Source organism: Panthera pardus, unplaced genomic scaffold, assembly GCF_024362965.1.
Source record: "Panthera pardus isolate Hobbes unplaced genomic scaffold, ASM2436296v1 HiC_scaffold_17, whole genome shotgun sequence".
NCBI classification, from domain to species: Eukaryota; Metazoa; Chordata; class Mammalia; order Carnivora; family Felidae; genus Panthera; species Panthera pardus.
The window spans coordinates 127,315,966-127,338,130 of NW_026526732.1; the positions used below are offsets into that span (position 1 = coordinate 127,315,966).

The 22,165-nt window shown below is 38.8% G+C and overlaps 1 protein-coding gene across 10 annotated transcripts in view; it reads left to right on the forward strand.

The window, feature by feature from the left end:
• Positions 1–21,708, forward strand: part of CAGE1 (cancer antigen 1) — a 54,995-nt gene extending 33,287 nt beyond the window's left edge. For 4 of the 10 annotated variants that reach the window (XM_019419803.2, XM_019419806.2, XM_019419810.2 and 1 more), the window contains 6 exons: positions 1,882–1,917; positions 2,345–2,449; positions 3,074–3,144; positions 17,454–17,522; positions 19,954–19,993; positions 21,242–21,708. In XM_019419803.2, the coding sequence (XP_019275348.2) occupies positions 1,882–1,917; positions 2,345–2,449; positions 3,074–3,144; positions 17,454–17,522; positions 19,954–19,993; positions 21,242–21,337 (417 nt within the window). In that variant the 3' untranslated portion in view covers positions 21,338–21,708. Of the gene's footprint in view, positions 1–1,881; positions 1,918–2,344; positions 2,450–3,073; positions 3,145–3,232; positions 3,292–17,453; positions 17,523–19,953; positions 19,994–21,241 lie in introns of those variants that run through there. The other 6 variants (XM_053904923.1, XM_019419807.2, XM_019419805.2 and 3 more) reach the window with 5 other exon arrangements.
• Positions 21,709–22,165: the final 457 nt, after the last annotated feature.

The following is a 22,165-nucleotide window of genomic DNA, read 5'->3' on the forward strand; positions in this document are numbered from 1 at the left end:
GCAGATGGGTATTTGCCAGGGCTCACATAGAGTGTGGGAGTCAGGGAAGACAGGCAGACAAGAAAGAGGAATTACCAAAAGGCAAGAGGAGGGGCAGTGATGGATATGTTCATTATATTGATTGTGGTGATGGCTTCATGGTTGTATATATATGTGAAAACAGCAAACTGTACTCTTTAAATATGTGCAGTTTAGGGCCACCCAGCTGGCTTGGTCAGTTAAGCGTCTAACTCGATCTTGGCTCAGGTCATGATCTCATGTTTCATGGGATCAGGTGCCATGTCAGGCTCCATGCTGATAGGATGGTGCCTGCTTGGGATTCTCTTTCCTTCTGTCTGCCCCTACTCCAATCATACATGCACATGCTTTCTCTCTCTCTCTCTCTCTCTCTCTCTCAAAATGGGTAAATAAAAATAAATAATAAATGTTTAATAAAATATATTTAATAAATTGAATAAAATTGTTTAATAAAAATATGTGTTGTCATATGTCAATAATACTCTTTTTTTTAATTTTTTTAACATTTATTTATTTTTGAGAGGTAGAGAGAGAGAACAAGTACGGGAGGGGCAGAGAGAGAGGGAGACACAGAACTTGAAGCAGGCTCCAGGCTCTGAGTTGTGAGCACAGAGTCCCACGTGGGGCTTGAACTCACAGATGGTGAGATCATGACCTGAGCCAAAGTCAGACCCTTAACCAACTGAGCCACCCAGTCGCCCCTCAATAATACTCTTAAAGCAGTTAAACTTTACACACACTTCAGCAGAAACTTAAAATTTTGATTCCTTTTCACTGTAATCCAAAAAACTGCTTTATGAGAGCTATTCCTTCACCTCTAAAACAAATATTCTTTAAGGAATATTCTGCTCTTATTTCTTTAATCTGAGGTTAACAAATTTAAAAAATTCAGTCAGCAGATTTAAAAGAGTTATTACTTTGATCTTGAAAGCCATTAAAGAAATCCAAAACGTGCCATGAAGTCTATAAATGAAAAACAGAAGTGAGAAAGAATTCCATATTGCTTTAGTTAGAGGTCACGAGATACCTGAAGCTCCAGGTGAGGAGTGCAGGGAAGTAATAGAATGGGAAAAGCCAAGCCCTATGCTAATAGTTGATCAATACGGATTTTAGTCTTCCCCACTTCTAGACCTTTCAAAAACTTTTAGATTCTCTTCCCCTTGATTCCATCTGTTAAACTGAGATCATAATATCTGTACTCCCTACCTTAAATAATGTATGTAGTCAGAAGAATAGGACCATTAATTTGGTATTGTCCCCATTTATTTACATAAGAGAGAATAAGAGAGTGGCTATTCCCGCAGCAAATTTGTTTTGCTGTTGCTTCTCCTATGGGATTTCACTACAGACATGTAAGTATATCTAAAACATTAGAAGGTTGATGGCCATTTTGGGGGCACCTGGGTGGCTCAGTCGGTTAAGTGTCCAACTGCGGCTCAGGTCATGATCTCAGGGTCTGTGAGTTCAAGCTCCACATCAGGCTCTAGGCCGACAGCCCAGGGCCTGGAGCCTGCTTTGGATTCTGTGTCTCCTCTCTCTGCCTCTCCCCCACTTGTGCTTTCTCTCTTTCTCTGTCTCTCTCTCTAAAAATAAACATTAAATTTTTGGTAGTTTTTTGTGTGTAAAACATTAGACCTTAGGTCAGAACATGACATACATTGAGCTGAGCCTTTTTAAAAACTTGGTGTCATTTATGCAAGTTGAGACTATGTATCAAACCTGAAAATGCATCATCAGGGACATCAGTGCTTTACTTCAGATGGGAGCAAATATATCAATGCACTGGTTATAAATGGAAAGAGGATAATGAAGATTTTGGGCAGACGTTCGTTTTCACTAACAAATGTTCAATTATTTGCAAAGGTCTTTCATAATGTTAAATTGGAGGAAGTTATAATTGTGAGTATAAAATTATAAAATTATTTCTGTTCCTCTGTTATAAATGCAATCTAACTAGGATTAGTGTCTATTAATTCACTTGTGATACAACTTGGTTTAAGAGAATCTTGGAATAAGGGCACCTGGGTGGCTCAGTGGATTAAGTGTCCAACTCTTGGCTCAGGTCACGATCCTACAGTTGTGAGTTCAAGCCCCACGGTTCAGCGCTGACAGTGCTGAGCCTACTTGGGATTCTCTCTCTCTCTCCCTCTTTCTCTGCCCCTCCCCCACTAGTGCTATCTCTCTCAGAAACAAATAAATACACTTAAAAAAAAAAGAGAGAATCTTGAAATAAAGTATAGGCTACTGTTCTCATTAGTTCTCAGCAACCATGTGTGGTTTTCATGGCAGTTTCCAGGTTAGTATTTTTACTGATGTTTCTCCATAGATCACAAAATTAGGAAATCTTCTAGAGTCAAAAGAAGACCATTGCAACAGACTCATTGAAGAAAATGACAAATATCAAAGATACGTAGGCAACTTAATAAATAAGGTACAAATGTTCTTATAGAAATATTTGTCTTTAAAAACTATGCCAAATATTAAAATAATAGAATTTTAGTGCTACAAAGGATCTGAAGAATGATGGAACACATTTATATTGATTCTTTTCACTTCATAATGACATTATAAAATGCTCCCATCAGCCTTTTAGCTGACATCTAACAAAGAACATTCTGTGTATCTATCCCCTGCTGTTGGCAATTTTAGGTCTTAGTATTACGACTTCATTTTGAGGGTAATTGTAGATCTTTTCAACTTAACATTCTAGTTTACCTTCTGAAAACTGCATTAACTTTAACCAAACAGGCTCTAACCCTTAGCTGATACATCTACCACTTGTGTGGAAGACAACTGGATTATAGTTGACTCACTACAGTTGTCCATTTTCTGACACTTCACTCTTCCTGCATGATGAATAGGTGCTTTATGATTCTATTTCTATTCATATTCCTGATTTCAAACTGTAAGGAAGATGTTTTGCCTACTGTAAAGCTATTGATGAAATTCACATAATTGAACTTCAACTGAAGAGATTTTTATAAAAGCAAATATAAACAAAAATAAAAATTCTAGAATTTATCATAGAATAATTTTTTGGCTTATTTTTTTCAAGGTTACATCATATGAAGAAATTATCGAATGTGCTGACCAAAGGCTTGAGATATCCCGCTCCCATATTGTACAGTAAGTTGAAAAAAGCTTAGTTTTTAATTTTGTAAACATTTACCGGTATTTTATTTTGCTCTCTGGCTTACCAAGTTTATTTTTTTAGGCTCCTAGAAAGAGGAAAAATGTGAAGTTTTTATAAATTAAGGCCATTCTTCAATCAAATAGTCTGCTCAATGTCTGACTACTTGAATAACCAGATTTTCATCTTCTTTTCTCAGAGCTCCCTTTGATTTCAGGGAGGGGGGTGGTGACAAACTTAGTGAGAAACATCCAAAAATTTCAGGAGCTATTCCATGGTGTTCAGGTAAAATAACCTTGCAATGCTTAGATTTTATTCACAAAAAGTTTTGAATGCACACCAAATGAAACATATATAAATATATATATATATATATATATATATATATATATATATATATATATCAAGTACCAACTAAACTCTCTCATGAGAATGAGATTCAGCTTGAGGCGTCTGGGTGGCTCAGTCAGTTGAGCGTCCTACCCTTGATTTTGGCTCGTGTCATGATCCCAGGGTCATAGGATGGAGCCCCACATCAGGCTCCACTCTGAGCACAGAGTCTGCTTAAGATTCTCTCTCTCCACCTCTGGCACTCTCTTTCTCTCTCTCTAAAAAAAATAAAAATAAAAATAAAAATAAAAAATAAGGTGCACCTGGGTGGCTCAGTCAGTTAAGCGTCTGACTTTGGCTCAGGTCATGATCTCACAGTCTGTGAGTTCAAGCCTCACATCAGGCTCTGTGCTGACAGCTCAGAGCCTGGAGCCTGTTCAAATTCTGTGTCTGTCTCTCTGCCTGTCCCCTGCTCACTCATGTGCGCTGTCTCTCTCTCTCAAAAGTAAATAAACATTTATAAATAAATAAATAAAATTCTGCAATTTTTTTCACTTATTATCTTCATTTCTCATATGCTGTTTCTTCATCCTTCCCCCAATTTCATTTATACTGTGCTGGCTATCACTAAGCTTAAGCAAAAGGTCTTACATAGAAGGAACATAGAAGGCACATTCTTACATAGAAGGCACACCCCACATGTGAACTTTCTATAGGGCTAACTCACCACAAGATAACTAACAAAGGCAGTTCGGGTATTTGTACCTTGGGAAGTTTGTTTTTGTTTCTTATTATTGTATCTAAGCAGAATGAATGTTAAAACAATTTTCCCATTTTTCAGACTGACATTGACAAATTTTAAATTTGAAAGAGGAAAGGAGTGTTAATTATACACTGAAGACAAGTAAAATAAGACTCCTCCTTAGCTTGTAACCAAGAAAACTCAGCCAATGTTCAAACATCATGGGCTCATGAAATATAGAAATAACAAATAACCTAATATTTCTAAACCAATATCAAACCATCACTCTGGCCACATTTCTTTGCCGCAGTCATTTTTAAAATTCAAATTTTTTTGAACTTACATTTCAGAAAAGTGACTGATCCACTTTGTGGCCAAGAAGAGATTTGAGGGGCACCTGGGTGGCTCAGTCAGTTAAGCATCTGATTCTTGATCTCAGCTTAGGTCATGATCTCACAGTTGATGAGTTCAAGCCCCACACTCTTCACTGACAATGTGAAGCCTGCTTGGGATTCTCTGTCTCTCCCCTCTGCCTCTGCCCCTACCCCGCTTGCTCTCTCTCAAAATAAATAAACTTAAAAAAATTTTTTTTAAGAGAAGAGATTTGGGGTGCCTGGGTGGCTCAGTCAGTTGAGCATCCGACCTCGGCTCAGGTCATGATCTCACGGTCTGTGAGTTCAAGCCCCGCGTCACGCTCTGTGCTGACAGCTCAGAGCCTGGAGCCTGCATAGGATTCTGTGTCTCCTTCTCTCTCTGCCCCTCCCCCATTCATGCTCTGTCTCTCTCTGTCTCAGAAATAAATAAACATTTAAAAAAATAAATAAATAAAAAATAAAAAGAAGAGATTTGACATCTGGGTTCTATAAATTTTACTAAAATGGTTGTCAACTGTGGATGCTCATTAAAATTCCCTTGAATGCTTTTTAAAAATATCACAGTGCTCAGACTCTACTCCCAGATGCAGTAAACTAAAATAACAAGTGGGTTCTGGGCATCAGTGTATTTCAAAAGCTGTCCAGGTGATTCTAATGTCTGGACAGTTCAAGAACCACTGCCAGATATCATGTGAGTTGATTTGCTTTAAGTGATAAGAATCATCATTTTTTAAATCAAATATAGTCTCTTACATTCATGAAAGCAGTTTTTTTAAATTATCATGAATTAGCTTTGATCTTTAAAAATATTTTTTGATGCTTTTATTTATTTTTGAGACAGAGAGAAAGCACAAGCTGGGGAGGGACAGAGAGAGAGGGAGACAGGAACCGAAGCAGGCTCTGCACTGACAACAGATATTCTGGTGAACTCATGTGAGATCATGACCTGAGCAGAAGTTGGATGCTTAACTGACTGAGCCACCCAGATGCCCTAGTTTTGATCTTTTTAAAAGGTGTATGCTACATCAAAAATTATCAAATACATCATTAGAGCAATGTTTCTTTAAGGTGGTGCTATTCTGTTAAAATTTAGCAGTGTTTGAAGTATCTTTAAATATTTTCACTGGATATACTGTAAGTTTTCAATTTACATGCCTTGAATTTTAGAAACAGCTGCTTGCTTATAAAAGCCGTTAATGACACTTGATTTTTCTAAAAGACTAAATAAAAGAAGGAACTTGGTGAGATCCATTTTGCGCATGCAGCCAGAGTAATCTTTCTGAAATATAAATCAATCTGATCATGCCTCTTAAAACACTTTTAGTGATTTCTTCCACCACTTTTAGATAAAAGAAAAATCCTTAACATGACCTAAAATTTTCTTCACAATGTGGTTTTTGCCTGCCTCTCCAGTCTCATCTCCACACTCCCTGCATTGCCTTCAGCCACACTGGAGACGTTATAGCTTCTCGAATGCATCACATTCCCTTTGGCCTCATAACTTTAGCATAGGCTGTTCCACCTGGAACGCTAAGGCTACCTGCACCTCAGTTATCTCCTACTGTTCTTAAAATCTCTACCCAAGTGCCCTTTCCTCAGAGGTATATTCACTGTCTTCCCAGTCTGAGTAAGGCAGCTTTTCCGTAATGCTACAGAGATTCAAGTAACCAAGCATCTGTCTCCCGAACACTGCTCTCCCTGTAATACCTGTGGCCAGATCAGTTTCAGGTATAAAAGTACCGCTCCATATATTCCTGGTTCAGGGACAGTTTTCTATGGAATTTTAGACTTGTTCTCTGTACCCTCCTCCCCATCACATCTATGACAACATCTTGGTGAGAGGTAGATCCTCTCACAAAAATATCCCAGTTCAGAGTGCCTGGGTGGCTCAGTTGGTTGTTAGGCTCAGGTCATGATCTCATGTTTCATGGGTTCGAGCCCCACGTCAGGCTCTGTGCTGACAGCTCAGAACCTGGAGCCTGCTTTGGATTCTGTCTCTCCCTCTCTCTCTGCCCCTCCCCCCCCCCAAATAAATAAACATAAGCAAAAATTTTTTAAATATCCTGGTTTAACATACAGATGGCCAACAGTTACATGAAAAGATGCTCATGTCACTAATCATCATACAAATCAGAACCACAAGGAGAAATCACCTCACACCTGTTAGAATGGCTATTAACAAGACTAGAAATAACAAGTATTGGCTAAGGTGTGAAAGAAAGGCAACTCTCATGCACTATTGGTGGGAATGTAAACTGGTGCAGCCACTGTGGAAAGCAGTACGGAGGTTCCTCAAAAAATTAAAGATACCACTACCATATGATCCAGCAATTCTACTTCTAGGTATTTATCTGAAGAAAATGAAAATCACTGCAGCATTATTTACAATAGTCAAGGTATGGAAACAACTGAAGTATCCATTGATGGCTGAAAAGAAAAAGAAAATGTGATGTACGTATGCAATGGAATATTATTCAGCCATAAAAAAGAAGAAATTCTACCATTTGTGACAACATGGATGGACCTTGAAATGCTAAATGAAATAAGTCAGAGAAAGACAAATACCATATGATCTCACTTCTATGTGGAATCTAAAAACTAAAACAAAACAAGCTCATAGATACAGAGAACAGATTAGTGGTTGTCACAGGTAGGGGGTTGGGGGGGCGGTGAAATGGGTAAAGGGGGTCAAAAGGTACAAACTTCCAGTTATAAAATAAGTCATGGGGGTGTCATGTACAGCATGGTGACTGTAGTTAATAATACCATGTTGCATATTTGGAAGTTGCCAAGAGGGTAAATCTTAAAATTTCTCATCACAAGAAAAAAATTTTGTAACTCTATATGGTAACAGATGGCAGCTAGACTTATTGTGGTGATCATTTCACAATATATACAAATATTAAAGCATTATGCTGAACATCTGAAACTAAAATGAAGTTTTATGTCAATTATATCTCTCTAAAAATTATTTTAAAAGCCACAAATTAGATAGCACTATTTCAAAGTGCATTAAACCCTTGAAGAGCCTCCCCTCACCCTTAATATAAATGCAAACTCTCCACTACAGCTGCTAAAACCCTGAATTTTTTTACCTCATGCTCTTTCTCCCACCTCATCTTGGTCTCTCCTTACCTATTCCTTGTAGTTGCTAGAACTTGGCAAGACATGTCTGTCTCAGGGCATTCACACTTGCTCTTTCTTCTGCCTAGAATGTTTTCCCCTGACCTGACATTTTGCCCTTCTCAACCTATAGTCTCTGTTCAAATGTCACCTCCTCCGAGACCTTCTATGACCACACTATCTAATGTGACCCTTCTTCCAGTCCCTCTGTATCACAGAAATACATACATACATAATACATGCTCAATGAACAGGATAGACAGTAGACTGGTCACTGAATAAGAAAGAATAAGTGAGTTAGAAGAGAAAAAAACGCATACACTGTATTACACAAACACATATGAAATAAAGGTCAAGTGAAACTGCTCAGAGGAATAAGATCCAAACTACCTGGAATTTCAGAAAAAGAGAATGGAATGGTGGAGAATAAACTATGGAGGATTTTTCAGAACAGGATAATGTAAAGAAACCAAGACCTAGAAATGTTGTTGTAAAATTAAAGAACACTAGATAGGAAGAGGGGATCTTAAAACCAGGCTTAAGAGAAATGACCTTATCTGCAAATGCAAACCAGCTTGACTGACCTCTGTCCTGTGGATAGCAACAACAAAAGCCAGAAGAGAGTGGAATACTGTCTGTGAAGTGCTGATAAGAGTCACTGCCAACCTAGAATGTTTTATCCACTTGAACTCTTGAAGAAATGCAGATAAGATACAAAAACTTCAGACAAAAACATAGATCATTTCTTGACAATAAGACTTTATTGCTAGAAACTTCAAAATGAAATGAAAACAGAGAAATGACAGCAGGTGCAGCAGAGATTAATTAAGGAGATATTATAATAAAAACTTTATACCAATGATTTTGAAAAATTAGATGAAATGGAGAGTTTATAGAAAAAATATTAAAAGCAAACAAGGACAGCCTGAGAAGCATAAATGATAAATTAATTTCATCATAAACATAGATACAAAACTTCTCAACAAAAATAAACAAACTGAATCCAGCAATGAAAAGAACAACAATGCTTCCTGAGCAAATTGAATTTATTACAGCAATGAAACATTAAAAACTCTATTAATAAAATCCACCACATTAACTGATTAAAGGAGAAAATAGCATTTAAATAGGCTCAGAAATTCTACAGCAGTATACATTAAAAATATTTTTGTACAGCTCATGACAAAAATACAAATAAGGGAATCTTGTACTTTTTTTTTAAGTTTATTTTTATTTATTTTGAGGGAGACAGAGACAGCATGAGTGGGGGAGGGTCAGAGAGAGAGAAGACAGAGAATCCCAAGCAGGCTTTGTGCTGCCAGTGCAGAGCCCGACACGGGGCTCAAACTCACAAAACCACAAGATCATGACCTGAGCCAAAACCAACAGCTGGCCGCTCAATCGACTGAGCCACCCAGGCACCCCAGGAATCTTCTACTTTTTGATTAAGGGTATGTTCCCATCCCATGCCCTCCCAAAACCCAAAGCCAATATAATAATCAGTTGAAACACTGTAAGTATTTCTTTCATCTGAATATCAGGAACAAGATAAATAAACCCATTGTTGTTGACAATTCTATGTAGTAATATGCTGGCAGTCCCCACCAGCGTCCTAAGAAGAGAGAAAGAAATTGAAATTGTGAATATTAGTATAAAAGTAACAAAATTGTCATTATTTTCCAATGATATACTTGCCTACCCAGAAAGCCCAAAATAATCTACAGATGAATTATTGATATTTACAAATGACTTTAGCAAAATTGACAATCATGAAAAACTTCTAAAGTCAATTTAATTTCTTTACACTGTAAATAAACTAAATAAAATTTTAAAGTCTATATATAATAGCAAACAAAATTTCCCTACAAAAAATGTGCATGAACTTTTGAAAGAAATTTTTGTCTTTATTGGAAGATTAAAGAATACATAAGTAAGTGGAGTGCAATAAAATATTCATGGAGTAATGAGTAGAAAGCTTTAATAATTAAAAAAAAAAAAAAACCAGGGCACCTGGTGGTACAGTCCATTAAGTGTCCAACTCTTGACTTTGGTTTGAGTTCAAGCCCTGCATCGGGCTCTGTGCTGATAGCACAGATCCCCTCCCTCTCTCTCTGCCCCTCCCCCGCTCATGCTGTGTGTGTGTCTCTCTCTCAAAAATAAATAAATATTAAAAAAAGTTTAAAAAGATAAATAAAATTCATATGGAAATTCAAAGGGCCACAGAATGGTCAAAAGAACTTTGAGAAAGAAGGACAAAATTGGGGGAAAACCTGATTTTAAGACTTTCTGTGAAGCTACAATAATCAAAACAGTGTGGCATTGATGTTAAAATAGGAAAAAAGATCAATGGAACAGAATATGGAATCTAGATACAAACCCACACATATATGGGTGACTGATGTCTCATAAAGGTGCAGACGTGATGAAGTAGAGAAAAGATTGTTTTGACACATATGGTGCTGAAATACTTGGATATTCATTTGTTTAAAAAGAAAAACTTTGGGGCGCTTAGGTGGCTCAATGGGTTAAACGTCCTGCTTCAACTCAGGTCATGATCTCATAGTTTGTGGGTTTGAGCCCCATGTCGGGCTCTGTGCTGACAGCTCAGAGCCTGGAGCCTGCTTCCGATTCTGTGTCTTTCTCTGTCTTTGCCCCTCTCTGTCTCTTTCTCTCTCTCAAAAATAAATTTAAAAAAACTTAAGAAAAAACAGAAAAACTTTAATTTATACCTTGTACTACAGCCAGAAAAAATTCAAAATGCATATTAGATCTAAATTTAAGAGCTAAAACTATAAAACTTCTAGAAGAAATATAGAAGAAAATGCCTCTAACCTTAGGTTAGGCAATGATTTAGAAAAGACACTAAATCCATTAAAGAAAATTTGAGGGGCACCTAGGTGGCTCAGTCGGTTAAGCGTCCGACTTTAGCTCAGGTCATGATCTCGTGGCTTGTGAGTTTGAGCCCCACATCGGGCTCTGTGCTGACAGCTCAGAGCCTGGAGTCTGCTTCCAATTCTGTGTCTCCCTATCTCTCTGCCCCTCCCTCACTCATGCTCTGTCTGTCTGTCTCTCTCAAGAATAAATAAACATTAAAAAAAATTTTTTTAATAAAATTTGATAATTGGATTTCCTCAAAATTAAAAATTTCTTAGGAAAAAAAAAATCCTAAAACTTATGTAGAATCACAAAAGACCCTGAATAGCCTAAAGCAAATGTTGAGAAAGAAAAACAAAGCAGGAGACATCACACTTTCTGATTTCAAGCTATATTTATAAAGTGATAGTAACCAAAACAACATGGTACTGGAATAAAAACAGACACATAGACCAATGGAACAGGACCAAGGGCCCAGAAATAAACTCACACATTTACAGTCAACTAATATTTGATAAAGGAGCCAAGAATATTTAATGGAGAAAAGACAGTCTCTTCAATAAATGGTGCTTAGAAATTGGATATTCACATGTAAAAGAATAAACTAGAACACTCCTTTCCACCATTCAAAAAAAGAACTTGAAATGGATTAAAGACATAAATGAAAGACTGAGAACCATGAAACTCCTAAGAAAAAAGATAGCTTAAAAAGCTCCTGGACAGGGACGCCTGGGTGGCTCAGTCGGTTAAGCGTCCAATTTCGGCTCAGGTCATGATCTCACAGTTTGTGAGTTGGAGCCCCACATCAGGCTCACTGCTGTCAGCACGGAGCCCACTTTGGATCCTCTGTCTCCCTCTCTCTCTCTGTCCCTCCCCCTCTTGCACTCTTTCAAAAATAAATAAAATTAAAAAAAATTAAAAACAAAAAGCTCCTTGACATGAGTCTTGATTTTTTTGGATGTGACACCTAAAGCACAGGCAACAAAATAAAAAAAATAAAGAAGTGGGACTACAGCACACTAAAAACTCCGCATGATAAAAGAAATAACAAAATGAAAAGGCAACCTGCAAAATGGTAGAAATATTTGTAAATCATATACCTTATAAGGGGTTAAAATCTAAAATATGTAGAGAACTCATACAACTTAATAACAGGAAAACAAACAATCCAAGTTTAAAATGAGCAAAGGACCTGAATAGGCATTTTTCCAAAGAAGATATTCAAATGGCCAACAGGTACAGGAAAGCATGCTCAACATTACTAATCATCAGGGAAAAGCAAAATCAAAACCACAATGAGATATGCCTTCATACCTGTTACAATGGCTATCATCAAAAAGACAAGAGATAACAGGTGTTAGCAAGGAGATAGAGAAAAGGAACACTTATGCACTGTTGGTGGGAATATAAATTGGTGCATCCACTATAGAAAACAGTGTAGAGGTTCCTCAAAATATTAAAAATAGAACTACCACATGATCTACAAATTCCATGTCCTGGTGTTTATCCAAAGAAAATGAAAACACTCAAAAAGATATATGTATCTTTATGTTTATTGCAGCATTATTTACAATAGTTAAGGTATGGAAGCAATCTAAGTGTCCATAGATGAATGAATGGATAAAGAAAATGTGTTATGTACACACACATGCACACACACACACACACACACACACACACAGAAGAATACTATTCAGTAATAAACAAGAAGAAAATCCTGCCATTTGCAACAACATGGGTGAAACTTGAGGGCATTATGCTAAGTGAAATAAGTCAGAAAAAGACAAATACTATGTGATATCACTTATATGTGAAATCTGAAAAACAAAATAAAAGAAAACCCAAACCCATAGAAAAAGAGATCAGATTTGTAATTAACAGTGGTGGGGGATGTGAGGAGGCATGAGAATTAGGTGGAGGTAGTCAAAAGGTACAAATTTCCAGTTATAAGATATGTAAGTACTTGGGATGAAATGTAAAACATGATGACTATAGTTGAACATTGCTGTATGGTATATTTTAAAGTCCCTAAGAGTAAATTATAATATTTTCATCACAGGAAAAAAACTTTTACTCTTTTTTAAAAGTTTATTTAATCTGAAAGAGAGAAACAGCATACATGCCAGAGAATGGGAGAGGGGCAGAGGGAGAGAGAGAGAAAATCTTAAGTAGGCTCCACACCCAGCACAGAGCCCAAGATGGGGCTTGACGCAGGGCTCTATCTCACAACCATGAGATCAGGACTTGAGCCCAGATCAGGAGTCAGACACTTTACCAACTGTGCCACCCAGTTGCCCCTATTTTCTCTTTATTTTTCATGTATTGATATGAGATGATGGATGTTGACTAAACTTATTGTGGTTGTGGGGAAATAGGTTCTACTTACATAAATGGGTTAGAAAAAAGTTTAGGGTGGAAAGCCACCACCACGGGGCAAAAGCACTCGAGATTAGGTAGTGAGATATTGTAATGGGATCATGAGTACTTTCCATTCTGACACCAATATACTATTGTACTTTGATCACAAACTCCACTTGCCCTCAAGATCCTTTGCTTACACACAAGTTAATGATTACTATCTGATTGTTTTCTTCCATTCACCATGTGTGTAAGATCTTGTTTTCTTCACATTCGCCACATGGGTAATATCTTGTTTTCTCCACGTTCACCATGTGGGTAATATCTTGTGAACTCAAATACGGAGACGAAACCCCTGTTTGGGGCTCTTGTCTCCTCCCAGACATTAGCCTCTCACATATTCAATTCTGCATCCACTGTCTTGCTGGACAAGAGAGAACTCCAGGCTCATAGTCTGCAACATGTGGTAATCATTTCACAGTATGTATAAATCAAGTCATTATGCTGTACACCTTAAACTTACATAGTGCTATGTATGTGTCATTGTGTCTCAATGAAACAAAAAAAAAATTAAGCTTCTGCTCTTCAGGAGACAGATAGAGGAATGAAAAGACAAGCCACAGTCTGAAAGAACACATTTGCAAGTCATATCTGATAGAGAACTTTTATCCAGAATATATAACAAATCTCAAAACTCAGTAGTAAGAAAACAACCCAATTAAAATGGCAAATATTTGAACAGATACTTCACCAAGAAGATATATGGATGATGAAGAAGCACATGGAAAGATACTCAGCATCATTAAAAGACAAAACCACAATGAATAACTCTACACAACTACTGGAAGTTTTCAAAGACTGACTCTACAAAGTATTGGCAAGGATGTGGAGCAGCTGACCAGCTCAGACCATCCCGGTGGGAATGGAATATGACACAAGCCACTTTAGAAGCAGTCTGGCAGCTTCTTCCAAAGTTACACAGACACTACTGTATGATTCAGCACTCCTATGTGTTGATCCAAATGAGGAGGAGATGCCAATATTAAATAGGCCCCCTGTTTACAAACAACTTGAGTTTATCATGCTTCATTATTAGAGAAAATGCCATGGAATAAGTCTTTGTATTTCTAGACTTGTGTACACACAAAGATGACTGTGCATGCCAGCTTTATTTGTAATAGCCCAGAGCTGAAAACAACCCATATGTCCCTCAAATGGTAAAATGATAAATTGTAGAATAGCCACACAGTAGAATACTACTCAGTGATTAAAAAAAAAGAGAAAATGAATGGACTCTTGGTACATGGCAACAACATGGATCAATGTCAAAATAATTGGACTGAATGTAAGATTCCATTATATAAAATTCTAGGTGATGGAAAGTAATCCATAGTGAGAGAAAGCAGGTCAGTGGTTGTCTGGGGACTTGGGGGCAAGGAGGAATGGGAGTGAGGGATTACACAAGTACATGAGCAAAATTTTGAAGATGATGGATATGTTCACTATGTTCATTGTGATTATTGTTCTCTGGGTGAATATATATGTCAAACATCAAACTGCATGTTAAATTTGTGCAGTTCATTATATGTCAGTTATACATTAATAAAGATGTTTAAAAAACAAAGAACAAACGCCAGTGCTAACACAGACTTTACAATGGGTAAGTCTGACTTCCACTCCCAGGCAGGGACATCATGCCATCTGTTGGCTTGGTCCAGTTAGCACTTTCATTCTGCTGGATGGTGCTGCTCTGCTTGCTTGGCTTTCTGCATGAGCTGCCAGTGTCCTTCAAGGGAAGATATCACTTCCCCCATGGAAACCAATGACTCCACCTACCTGGCCTTAGGTTGTGACTTTTTGTCCTCAGCTCTATGCACAGGAGCACTGTGTATAAGTACGTTACATTGGTGCTTGCAGCACGCTTAGAAGAACTTTTCACTCTCTCTTTTTTTACTTTTTTTTTAAATCCTAAAAAAAAATTGTTTTTAATGTTTATTTTTGAGACAGAGAGACAGAGCATGAGCATGAGCATGAGCAGGGGAGGGGCAGAGAGAGAGGGAGACACAGAATCCGAAGTAGGTTCCAGGTGTCAGCAGAGAGCTGAATGCAGGGCTCAAACCCACAAACCGTGAGATCATGACCTGAGCTGAAGTCAGACGCTTAACCTACTCAGCCCCTTTAGTCTCTCTCCTTGAGTATCCTTTTCCTCCACGACTTGGGCTGTTGTTTGTGAGCTCTAGAAAGACAAAGATTTATTCCATGGCATTTTCTCTAATAATGAAGCATGACAGACTCAAGCTGTTTGTAAACAGAGGACCTATTTAATATTTTCATCCCCTCCTGGATGGACAACATCTCCCCTTTAATCTTTGAAAACAAAAGCCTGATATCTCTGGACAATAATGCAGAGGTTTCAGAATGACACCCCATGAGGCATATCCCAAGGCAGATGTGTTTTGTTTGGTCCATCTAATGTTTAAAGTATTTTTGAAATATTGCTAATATTTAAAAAGGAAGATTTCCTGTAAAGATTTAGATTTCCATCTCTTCTTTAAAATTAAGATCTAACATCATTAGTGCAACATTCCCACATGGCAACATCAGGCAACATCAGCCAAGTAGCAACTTTGTCCTTTAGGCAGGGAATGGGTATGATTCCCTCCCAATCAGATGGGGGCCCCCAAATGTGGGGCGACCAGACTGAGTGGAAGCCAGTGGCCTGGGCAATGAAAGAATTCACATGAGGCAGAACAAAGGAGATAGAAGTTTATTGAATACACCGAAGGGAGCAGTGGGCAGGACAGCAGAGGAGAGACTGTCTGCCACAAGGCAGTGGGTGGGGACTGTATTTAAAGAGGGAAGGTGAGGTGGTATGGTGACCAATGGAATTTTCCCTTTTTTGGAACTGTGCCTGGCTGTAAGTAACCCATTGGTCAGCTAGGGCTTATGGATATTTTGAGGTAGGCTGCCTGATGGGCCGGGTCTGTATTCAGCCAGGAGGTTGGGGTCACTGTGGGCCCTTTTGCCTTGATCAAGTTTTCATGGCTCAAGTCTGTTACTTAAAAGTGACCTCTACAATAGGGGCAAATGCTCTCTGGTTTGTCCAAATCCCCACTTAGCTGGCTTTACTCAGTTCACATACTTGCTTGACTCTTCCATAGGCATTTGAGGTAATGACTTCTGCAAGCGAATTTCCTATCCTCCACAGATCTGTTTACTCTCCATAGTAGTCTGAAAAACAGCTTCCCAAAGACATCCAAATCCCATTTTCTGGAACTTGTGAATGTGCCCTCGTATGGCAAAAGAGGCTTTGCAGGTGTGATTAAATGAAGGATCTTGAGATGGTGAGATTACCCTGCATTATTCGGGTGAGCCCTAAATGCAGTCCCAATTGTTGTTACAAGAGGGAGGCAGAGAGAGTGAAGTTTGATGACAGAAGATGGCAATGTGATCAAGCAGCAGGAAGAGTAAAGGCCATGTGCCGAGGAACCTGGAGCCAAGGAATTAGGACAGAGGCCAGAGAGAGGGAAAAGGCAAGGCAAAGAAGGCTCTTTCTGAGCCCCTGGAGGGAGCACATCCTTGCTGACACTCTGACTTTAGCCCAGTGTATCTGATTTCAGACTTCTGACCTCCTGAACCGTGGGAGAATAAAGGTGTGTTTTTCAAGCCTCCAGCTTTGTAGTCATTTGCTGCAGCAGCCACAGGAAACTAATAAACTGTCCCTGGATGGGAAAGGGAGTTTGGGAAGAGACTACTTTAATTGAATTTGCCCTCCTAAAGGCAAGAAGGGAACCTGCTTGTACCTCTCTTGCTAAAAGCCATAAAAGTAGAACACAAGTAAATCTCTAACAGGCCACCTGTGTGCTGTGATCCTTCCTACGACACTATTACACATTTCCCCCATGTTAAAGCAGTTCACAGCTCAAGGGTTGTGCTTTTAAAAATATTTTTCTTTTGAATGTTTGTTTATTTTTGAGAGAGAGAGCACAAGAAGGGGAAGGTCAGAGAGACAGCGGGGCAGAAGATCTGAAGAGGGCTCTGCACTGACAGCAGTGAGCCCGATGCAGGGCTTAAACCCACAAACTACAAGATCATGACCCGAGCCAAAGTCAGACGCTCAATCTCTCAATCGACTGAACCATCCAGGCGCCCCCAGGGGCTGTGTTTTTAACGTGTTATTCCCAGGATCATGTTGAGTTTCCTCGAGCAAAGGGATCAGTTCTCTCACTGTCTGTGTAAATGAATAGAACGTCTGTCACTTTATAGGTTTACTACTATCTACTTTCCTTCTTCACTACTGGAACCTATAAAGGAAGAAATTAATTAAATAATTTGAGTTGCTAGGAAAGAATCCCAAATTCTCATACGGTGAGGTGGATGGATGATATACAGGAAGCTAGATCACCACTTACACTTATCGTCTCAAATCCCCCAGTGAGTCCAACAAAATATTAGTTTAGAAAAGTCAGTTTTAGTCATAAAATCCAATTGTTTCTTCCTTCAGTTTAGAAAAGAGAAATAAACATCTGGAAGATTTAATTAGGAGGCCCAGAAAGAAAGCAAGAAAATCAAGGTAAGTTTTCTCTTTGTTTCTAAATAATAATGTCTTTAACTTTAAAACATAAGTCTAATGAATAATACATTTAAAAAACTTTTTTTTTTCCTTTTCTTAATTTAAGATACACTATATGCAAGTGCTTGGTATTTTGCCTGGCATAAAATAGTTGGTAGATAAATGTTTTTTGTAGAACTTGAATTGGAAAGCCAGAATACCTGCCCTCATGGAACTTACAATCACCTCTAAGGAAGATTATATAAAGATATGAGCTAATATTTTGTCTACACCAAAACAGCTTACATATATATCTTATGACCAGATTTTCTTACACTAATATTAAATCTTATAATACATACATTATTTCTGTAATTTTGTTGCTACAAGGTATATGCACAAGCCCTATGGGGTTGATTAAGACCATAGCAGGATATTAAAATGGGATTCCTCACGGCCTAGTCCCTGAGGTGCTAAAAAAACAGTTATCAGTTCTCAAAGTGAGAGTGAGTTTCCCCATGTGCAGAGTTTCTGAAGGAAATTGCAAAGAACTGCTTTCAGGACTCCTATCTCTTGACCAGATCCAATGTATAAAAACTGTGGAGAGTGGGGAAGACTGGAAAAGAAATTTCTTTGAATCCATCATATCGTGAGCTCCCATTGCCCCCGAGTAATTCTACCTCTTTTGCTTAAAGCCTGGTGTGGGGGTTTCCAGAAGATCAACTTGAGAGCTTTGATATGTATGCCCTAAAAGTTGGGAAACAACGCCAGTGACACACCATGCCTGAGATAACTAAAGCAAGCTGTGGCAGATCCAAAGAGGGGCTGTGATGGGGTGGCCTGTTCTCTCTGAGCTCGTCAGCAGGACAAAAGATGTGTGTGATAGTTTCTTAAGAACCAGACAGGAGAGAGTTGAGTTATCTTGGGCTCTGCCCAAAGCTGCCTGGAAGGCTACCAGCACCAAGAGGCCAGAAGGGAATGCCAGATTTTTAGAGGCTGATGGAGTATCAGGTGACCACCAGAAGGGAGATGCATTGGCCTTGGTCAAGGAAACTGCAGGACAGAGGTCCCTAGCAGTGGCAAGCTCCACAGACGCAGTCAGCTTAGCCACTACAAGCCCAGAGACTGAAGTCACCATACCAAGTAAAAATGTCCCAGCACCTTACTTCTCCTCCCTCCTCCTGCAAATGGGGGAGATGGTGAGTGAAGAGGGAGCAGAAATTGACCCCCAATGGCAGGTGGTGCTCCCAACTACATGCCTTAGCTTGGCAAGGGGGAGGAGAAGTCCTACTTTTGAATGAAGATTAAAGGATTAATATGCAAGACCGGACATTCTGCTTACTGAATTGAGATTGTGTTCGTGCCCCACAGTGAGGACTGACCTCACCTTAGAGTTAGCCAACGACATCACTGGGCCTGCTGCATATTTAGCCAATGGCAAAGGAAAAGCTTTCTTGAGTGAAGAAAGTCTAAAGCAGAAATGGGAAGCAGATATTAAAGTTGAGTTTTGACTATGTCATGAGTCACGAATGTTCAGCATACCATTTGCAATACAACTATGTTTTGAGAATTAAAACCCCTTAGCAGATTATCCTACTATTTGCAAAGTGATAGGTTAACTATGATTTTTTCCCCCTAATATGAAAGAATACAATCTGATGCCTGGCATATTACAGATGCCCTATAGTTGCTAATTTAAACTGAATATGAATCTTCTCTGAATTGCTGTCAGAAACTGTGGAATGTTTTTCCCATCCTTATTTTAAAATAAGAAAATTTGCATATAAATTTACAGATTTCACTAGTACAGCTAGTTGTTTATTTAGCCTATTTTCACAGTTGGTTTGAGGCCCATTTGTGTAAACTTCGAATGGCCTTTGAAGTCAGGGGGTGAGCTGAAGTAGAAGAGCCCTTTCCGGCTGGTCAAGGCTGTTTCTTAGAAAACTGGAGACTTACAGGAGCCTTCAGCCACCACCGTCCTTGAAGCTTCCCCTCAGCACGGGGAACACACTTTAGACTACCTCTGCACTGCCTCAGAATTGTGGTGCTCCTGTCACTGACTGTCTTCAGTAGTGGAAAGAGTGGGAAATTCGGAGATAAAAGCGAGCACGTTAATAGTTTCAGATGTCTTTTTTTTTTTTTTTTTTTTTTGCTTCTAGTTCTCTATCATTTTCAAGAGCCAGAATCTTATCCTAAAGAAGTCCATGAGAATGTTAAAACACAAGACTGTGGCTCAATATTTTTATTTAATTGCAATGAGACTGATCCATATATTACACACTGAAAAGCTTTCTCTGAATCTTTTAGGTGCTCATAGTTCTATCCTAAATGGCAATTTCTCCTTGAAAGTGAAGGCAAGAACATATTAAATAATGGCATACTTGTTCACTAGGGTCTCTATTTTAGCCCGCCACTTTTTTTTTTTTTTAACGTTATTCTCTGTCTCCTACAGACCAAGAAGATTAGAATATCATCCAAAGTCCTTGACCGTGGTAGGTCATACTGATGATCACTATAAAGAATATTCTGTTTCCATGTAATTTGACCGTAGCACAAGATTAAATAGGAGTTCCTAAAGTTACATTTTAGTAATGTTCAGTGTCGCTTTCCTTTCTGTCCTCAGATGAGGCCTCTTTGACCTCTGATCATCATACATCCTGTAACTGGGAACCTTCCTTCTGAAATTTTCCTTGTATTCATCCTCTTCACTGCATCCCTACAGCCACTGCCACATGTCAGGCCCTCATCATTTCTCATCTGGCCTATGACAGTCATCTCCTACTTGTTTCTGCCTCCAGCTTGGCACCCCTTCCTTCCATCCTCCACAGAGTAGACAGAGAGTCATCTTTCAGAAGCAAAAAGGATGATGCCCCTTCCCTACATAAAACCCCTCAGTGGTTCCCACTTGCATTCTGGATCAAATCGAGCTCCCTAGCGCAGCATGTAAGGTCCTCTATGATCTGGCCCTCACCCTCCTATCCAGCTTTCTCATTCACTGCTTCCTCTTTGTCATCATACACCAAACCACATCTAACCACTTGCCATTTTCCAAACATGCTGTTATTTTTATGCCTTCCTGGTATGGCCCATGCATCTTCCCCTGCCAGGAATGTTCTCTCTCAATTCCTTTTCTCCTCTTACTTCAGTTCCCACCTCACAGACTTACAGACCAGTTCAAGCTCCATCTCCTGTATAAAGCCTCTCCTGCCCTGTCTCCCACATGCAACTGACTGGCTTCCTACCACGTGCCCACACTGTCCCCTTTGATAAAACAGCACCTGCAACATTTCATTACTGTTCTCTACTTGCACATCCCTTAACTTGACTAGAACCCTTTTAGTGCAGGGATTGTCTCATATTCATTTTGGTATCCCCCAGCACCTATCCCCTAATAGGTACTAAATAGGAGGGGGTGTTAGGCAGACTCAGGACCCAGGACCAATGCTACCCATGGTGGAGTAATTCCTAATATAAGATGTAGCCACTGGTGCCCTTGTCCTACCCCAAGCCAAGGGTATGTATTCATGAAAACCTGTGGCCTATTTGTGATATAGCTTTGTGGAAGAGGGGTACAGTCAAGGGCATGTCTGTATATGCTCCACTGAGACCCAGCTGTTCTAATAGTGGAATTATGAGAATACCTTAATACTACCTACCAGTTCTTAGTTATACTGTGCTGGTAAGTCATTTTATGAAATATTTACATTCTTGTTTCTATTCCTTTTTCTTCATTCTGCCAGCTGGCAACCAAACCAAGGAAGATGAAACTCAACCACCCTTGTTCCTTGCCATGTTCCTTAATGAGAAAAAGGTTGAAACAAAAAATTATTTATTAAAATATAGTAGTGGTGTTATCTGTGAAGTTTATCCATCTACAGGCTGTACTACTTTTCCATATGTATATAAGAATTAGCTGTTTATGCAGTAAGAATTGTATATATAATTAAGAATGCCATATGTAATCAAGAATCAGCTGTCCTGTCACTGAATGCCTGTGTTTCCTAAAAACTTGATACATTTTTTTCCTTTCATTTTTAGATGCCAGATATTTTAGAAGGAAATAGAAATTATTTAAATTAAATAGGATTGAAGATTAAACATTAATCATTTTCGTCAACCAGTCCAGGAGCACAGTCATTACTAAGTATAGTAACCAGATCAATCATACAAATGATACATTAAAATCTGTATAAATGATGAAATTATACATCCTAAAAATTGTGATTACTTTTCTTCTAATTTATTCCTGTGAATGACAAAACATATTTACTTTTTTTTTTTTTTTTTTTTTTTTATTTATTTTTGGGACAGAGAGAGACAGAGCATGAACGGGGGAGGGTCAGAGAGAGAGGGAGACACAGAACCGGAAACAGGCTCCAGGCTCTGAGCCATCAGCCCAGAGCCTGACGCGGGGCTCGAACTCACGGAGCGCGAGATCATGACCTGGCTGAAGTCGGACGCTTAACCGAATGCGCCACCCAGGCGCCCCAAAACATATTTACTTTAACATAAACAGAGGAACAAGTGGCTTCTTTTGCAAATGTCTATTTTCATTCACACAATATCACTTCCATATTATCAAGCCTTTAAGGACACATAAAACAGTAATGTATCTCATTCCAACTTTTTGTTTCTGCCTGTAGGACATCGTTTTTCTCTTCCGG